At 51.5% G+C, this 6,340-nt stretch overlaps 1 protein-coding gene across 2 annotated transcripts; it reads right to left on the bottom strand.

Annotated features, from left to right (window-relative positions):
• Positions 1–228: 228 nt before the first annotated feature.
• On the bottom strand, positions 229–5,856 carry TREML1 (triggering receptor expressed on myeloid cells like 1). 2 transcript variants are annotated; one of them, XM_006202023.4, is made up of 6 exons: positions 4,721–5,856; positions 4,195–4,527; positions 2,101–2,218; positions 1,633–1,721; positions 1,078–1,121; positions 229–718 (listed from the first exon to the last, which is right to left on the bottom strand). In XM_006202023.4, the coding sequence occupies exons 1-6, from the start codon at positions 4,761–4,763 to the stop codon at positions 422–424; spliced, it is 924 nt and encodes a 307-aa protein (XP_006202085.1). In that variant the 5' UTR covers positions 4,764–5,856; the 3' UTR covers positions 229–421. The 2 variants fall into 2 exon arrangements, with proteins under 2 accessions (XP_006202085.1, XP_072800791.1); XM_072944690.1 differs by lacking the exon at positions 4,721–5,856 and having other exon boundaries at positions 4,195–4,653.
• Positions 5,857–6,340: the final 484 nt, after the last annotated feature.

Below are 6,340 nucleotides of genomic sequence, written 5' to 3'. Positions count from 1 at the left end.
CTTGATGCCCCTTAAATCAAACTGCATTGCAGTATTCTGCCCAGGGAGTGAAACCACCTTCCCACTGGCAGGACAGGCAGGAGATCACACACACAAACTCTGGACCAGTCTTTGGAGTTCACAGACCATGTGAAGTCAAACTTGGGCCCTCTCTTTCCCTCTCAAGCATCAAGAGCTCATATATTATCACTTAGAGTTTATTTATCACAGTGGTTTAAAGGCAGAGGAACTAGCATGGGGGCTTCCCAAGACACCTCAATCGTATCTAAGTATCACTTTCCAGGTCAGAAAAGTCAAGACATTAGATCAGATCCTGAAGTCCCTAGTTGCTCTGACACCCTAGGGATTGAGGGCATGGGCTGCATGGATGGCTACTCAGAACCGTAGAGATGATCTCTGAGTTTACAGGAAGATGAACAGCTTAGCTGGGTGGAGTCTGGCTATTAGGTGGATCTTGGGCTGGCTCACAGGAGGCTCCTCCACTTTTGTCCCCTCCAGGGAAGACGACTGTGGCATATGTCACAGCCTTAGGAGGCAGAGGGGGCAAAGAGGATTGGACTGGGGTTGGGGGTTTTCCTGGCAGAGGATCAAGAGGAAGGTTGCTGTAGGTCGTATTGTCGAAGGAAGGTGGCGAGTCGAGCCTAACGTATGGTACATCCAATGGCAGATCAGCAGCTGGTCCAGAGTCACTGATGTGGTGGACCGCCGAGGAGGGTGCCTGTAACAAAAACAGGCAAATCAAGCAAAGAGAAAATGCCTCCCTCTGCCCCAGTTCCCTTTGGTGGGAAGCCCAGGACTACACTGGATCTGTCTCCTCAACCCTGAGCATGTCAGTGGGCAGGAGGGCTTCACTTTGAAGATTTTCAAGCCCCAAGTTTCTCCCCAAATCGGGGTAGGTGGATAGCAAGATGGGAAGGTGGGAGACCATGGTTGCCAGGTTTACAGCATTTAGGAAGAGAGTTTGGACCTCGACTGGGTCCCAGTCTTTTCTCCACCTCATTATCCTGGGACTTCTCAGTGAGCAAGGCAGATGGAGGGTCTGGAGAATTTGGCTGGGGGCCTGCAGAGGTCTCTTACTGTGCCTGGGACTCCATTGCTCTGAAATTGTCCAAGCCTGTTCCCTGTCAGGACAGAAGACAGAAGCACAGTCTGCTTCTTGGGCTGGCTCAGTGTCCACCCCACCGCCCCCGCCACCGCACTCCCTTCAGAAACCTCTGAAACCTCTGTCCTAGTCTATACTCACCTTCCCCACTCCCACCAGCAAAGATTTCCCCCTTCGTTGCCCCAGCCCCCTGCCCCAGCCAGCCCTAAATCTCCCTACCTACTTACTGCTTCCACAGCACCGTTCAACCTGCCTCAGCACTCAGCCCATCTCCTGAAATCCCTCACCTCCTCCAGTCACCTGTCCCCCATCCCACTGTCTCACCATCTCCAATTCCTCTCTCTCCCTGGGCTACCTCCCACTGAATCCTTTCTCTCTTCCACCCCTCAGCCATGGGAAGTCTAGGCCGGGGGCTGTTACCAAAGCCTGCCTACAGGAGGAGCGGACCTAGATTCCCAGCCTCAAATGCAAGCCTGGCTGACACAGGACGAGGAGGCCATCCTGGGATAGGCAGGTAGACAGCCACATACCTTTCTTTTTGGCCATTACAGCTAACAGCACCGCCGCTGCCATCACCAGCAGGCCCACCAGGAGCACAGCACCCCAAATCAAGGGTCTGCTGAGGGACACAAAGGGATAGGTGAGCTTAGCCCTGAACCTAGTGAGGGGCTGCTTGCCAGGAATCCTGAAAAAGTGGCAAAAGGATAGAGTTCTTTTCGCTGGAAGGGAATGAGAAAGGCAGACTCAAGCAAGGCAGAAGAGAGATGCATTATCAGGGTATCCTGGTGGGGATCCACTGGGATGAAGGAGTCAGCGCTGAAGTGGGGTAGAGAGAGGTATGTCTGTCTGCCTGCCTGCCTGCCTGCCTGCCTGTTCAGAAGTTCCCCGGGGGTGGAAAGAATCATAAGGTTTACCTCTGATTTAGCCTGAGGCTCTGAACATGCCGTATCTTCACCACCACCCTTTCCCAGACACCCAAATACAGTTCTTGTCAGTACCTCTTCTCATCCTGGCTGGGATCCAGAGGGTTGGCACTGCCCACAGGGTTTGAAGAGGAGCTGTCAGCCAGACTCCCAACATGATGGGTCTTCTCTCCCTCCTTTTCCAGGCCAGGAGCTGAGTCAGAAGGAAGTATTTAATGAGCACATGCCCATGGTGGGCAGGATTCAAGGGCCTGGTGAGACCTGAGGGACTGGGGGAGTGGAGCTGAGGAAGGATAGGTCCCAAGAAACACAAAGAAGGGGGGTTTGGGATAGTCCTTAGGGGCCTCTCATTCTGGAGATCAAGGAATGGCCCTCTTTGTGTCTATACCTGGTTGTGAATATGCCCACTTTCCCCTCTGCCCCTGGCTCCCAACCTTTCTTCCTACATTCTTCTTCACCTGTTTCCCTGTGCCCCTCTGTGTCCATCCCCCCAACCCCACCCCAGAGTAGGTTTCTCCACTCTCATCCTCAGTGGAAACCTTGCTCCTGGCTCTCATCAGTTGGTCTCCCGAGGGACCTCAGCACAACCTGCTCGACTTCTCCACATACCTGCAACCGTGCGACAGCCCGTGCAGGCTGGTTTAGCCCCATCCCAAGCTCTTCCTTCAGGATCTGAGGGACTTGGGGTCAGCTCTGATGTGACACAATGATGCTGACCCTTGCTGAGAGCCTTGCTTGGACCCTGAGACTCGGTTTTGTCACAAGGTTTCTGTCATCCCTGCAACATGCTCCACTCCCATCCGCAGCACTCAAGGTTGGTCTCTCTGTGCCTGAGGATCTGCCTTGGGAACCTGGGCAGTCCTTCTAGACCCTCTGAGACGAGGGTCTTGCCTTGTTCTTAGGGATTCACCATTCCCACTTTCCACCCCATATTAAACCAGGAACTGGAGATGATGTGGCCCCAATCTTGCTGCATGTGTCCTGCTCTCCTGGTGCTTTTTAAACCACCCACCTCCTCCCTGGATACTGTGCTCTGCCCGCCTGCCTGAACATCCATCCCCTATGGCTACTGGGGTCCCCAACACCCGCCCCACTGCAGGTACCTGTCTCCCTGCCGCCTCTTCCCAGTGCATGTCTTGTCACAATTTGCCATTAGGGAGTTTTAACCTTGACTTACTAGACCTTAGAGTGTCAAGGAGGGAGGCGGACAAAGGATGACTAGGGTTAACAAGAGTATGATTAAAATATAAATAATAATTGTGGATTCAAGAGGGATTCTAATGACAGCTTAGTCCATCCTCATAATTCACAGATGGAGTAAAAAACCAAGAGAAGGAAAAATGCCTGTCTTAATTTCATTACTTGGGACACTTGGCACAAATTACTTGAGAAAAGAAGCCCTGAAAAGGTAGAAAATAGGAGCAGAAGGCAGGAGCAGTCTCTGTTTCATCAGGTAGCTGATCATTTTACAGACAACATTTTTTTTATAATATCCTATTTTTCTGGAAACATTTTTTAATACTTTAAAATATTCTTTCAATAAATGTTTAGACATGAGAAACTTACAGGCTGTGAAAATGAAATCTGTGAAAACAAAACTTTCTATACTAAAAACAGGGCTGAGAATGTTGACTTAACTATTAAGGACACTTTTTCTGTTTTTAAAACTGAGTGAGTGGAAGGAACTCAGGCACCTAGTGTACCCTGCCTGTAGGTGAGGCACGTATTAGATGCTCAGGGAAGACTTGTAAAACTAAATAAGATGTAAATCAGTAATTTTTAAGCCATCAAACTCATTATTACAGTAATAAAAACCTGGCAGATATTTTCAAAAAACTAATTCCAGTTCATACACCTGAATTAAAACTTTGTTTAAAACATTTCTAAGGGAAAAAATAGCATCAAATATGTAGAAAGCCAAGGCCATGGGTGGGGAAGGAGGATGTGCCTTCCTGTGGGGAAACCCACTGTGCGGGAGGGGAAAGGAACTGCTTGGCTGCTTTATCTCAGGCATCTCACTGGTTTGGTTTCCGTTCCCTGCAGAGCTGTCCAAAGGAGATCCCCCTCCCGGTTCCTCCCTGACAAGGGCCCCCACCCCACAAGGACCCCAGAGCAGTAGGTAGGGACAAGAGGGCAGGTCGGAGGGGTGGCCAGGCTAGGATAACTCACCTGCAGCGTGCACGTTCAGAGTGACTCTGTGCACAGTCTGGGGCCCTGAGTTTCCCTCCACCAGGCAGCCATACTCCCCAGCATCCTCCTCCCGCAGGGAAATCATCTCCACCTGGAGCAGGCCGCCACCCAGGTCAGTGAGAAATACGCGGCTGCTGGCTGGGGCTCTGCGATCCACGGCTGATGACACCAAGGGCTGGCACCCCTCCCGCAGGAAGCGACACCACACCTTTCGAGCCTTGATGTCTTGGAGTCGGTAGTGGCACTGCACCTGGATGGAGCTCCCTACAGGCACCTGCAGCAACTCAGGGAGGCTGCCAGCCAAACCCTGGCCTAGGGAAGGAAAGTCACCGGAATGTTGGGCAGGAGCTGGGGGCACCTCCTGGCCCACCCACTGCACAGGGCACAGGGATCTAGAGATCCTTCTAGGCCTACACATAATGGTAGTTGCCATGGTAATGCCAGTGATTCCTGGGCATCGAGCGGGTTATATGGGGCCCAGAGTGCAACTCCTTCTGAACATTACCTGCTAGTCCCAGGAGCAGCAGCAGGAGCAGGTTGGAGCCCATGGCTGGGCAGGGAGATGTCAGCTCTGGAGCTTGCCTGGGCACTGACACAGCATTCCCCTGAGGGCAGGAAACTTTTGCCTCAGACAGTCACGTGGGGCTCTCCCTGACCGTGGGATGGGAGGCAGGCATGGTGGGCCGCTCCATGGGTGGGGATAAGGAGCTCTTCTTAGTCCTGGTTGGCTCAGTGCTCAGGAACTGACTCTGAGAGGAGGTGTGGGCAAGAGCGGGTGAAAAGGCCCAAGCAAATGCAGAAGCTTGGGGTCCTGGGGCTCCCCCTAAGGAATGAAGGGGGAGGAGAATCATGGCAACCAGAGAGTATTAGAGAGAGAGGGAAGATGATCTTCAGGGTATTCCAAATACAGAATCTGATGAGGCAGAGCTGTGAAGGAGGGGAGGAAAGTGTCCTTCCCACGGCCCAGGGCCATCCTGATTTTAATTTCTGTGTGAGAGCTCCACCCGAGCCCTTCTGGTCCCTGCATCACAACCTCACCTCAGGAGGCCCCACCTCGACGGTGGCACCTGGGCTGGCGTGTCTTCATCCACTGTGCTGGGAGCTCCCTAGACACTCTCACTGTGAACTGCATGCTCCAGTTCTGGGAGTGGCTTTGCTGCATTGATCATTGCTTCTTCATCTTCCTTTTTTCCCCTCTGATTTCCTGGAACTCCTTAATTAGTTGGATATTGAACATGTATTCATGTATTCATCTCATTTTCATGGCTTTTCTCTCTTATTTTCCAGCTTTTTGTCCATTTTGGTCTGATTCCTAGAAGATAGCCTCATCTTTCTCTTCCATCCCTTCATTGTGGTCCTTCAAATTTTTATCCCTTAGTGTTTTTAATTTACAAATTTTCTAATTCTCCAAGGATTTCTTATTTATAGCATATTATTTTTGTTTCATGAACACACTCTCCTCTCTGATGGGAGACAGTTCTCCATGAATGTTTTCATGTTTCTGCCTGGCCTGGGCCTTCCCAGGAAAGGGCACTGACCAAGCTTCGTTTCAGGGCCACTGAAGAGCCAACACGCCATGGGAGTTAGAGACAGTGTATCAGCTCCAGAGAGATTTCCTTCCTTCCTTCCCCTCCTTCCTTAGAGAAGATCAGGTCAGGTTCCAGAGTAAAAGTCGAGAGAGAGAGAGAGAGAGAGAGAAAAGATGGGCCAATGTGCCAGATGCTCTATATAAGCTCCAAGTCTCATAATTTGGGGTTCTTCTCTCATGACTCTCATGGTTTGGTTTGGTGTTGAATGTTTTGTTTTTTCACGCAAGGACCCTGAGGCTCAGAGGAGTTAAGGAACTTGCTGAATGGTTCTTAGTAGGAGGCAAACTGGAAACTGGAAAACCCCTTCAGTTCAGCGTGCACGCCAGAGTCCGAGGAGGCAGATCCCAATGGTGATCTGAATCCTAGGGTGGGTGTCTCAGACATGGCAGACCAGGAAGAAGAAAAGGAGGAGCTTCCCAGGAGGAGGAACGTTCCAGTGGCACTCCACGGCCAGGGCCGCCCCCCGGGAGCCTCCCCTTCTATCTCATCACACCTGATGCCTGGACAGGGCCAGAGGGAGGGAGGGAGGTAGAGTG

This window comes from Vicugna pacos, chromosome 20, assembly GCF_048564905.1.
Source record: "Vicugna pacos chromosome 20, VicPac4, whole genome shotgun sequence".
NCBI classification, from domain to species: Eukaryota; Metazoa; Chordata; class Mammalia; order Artiodactyla; family Camelidae; genus Vicugna; species Vicugna pacos.
This window is presented reverse-complemented; position numbering and strand designations above follow the sequence as displayed.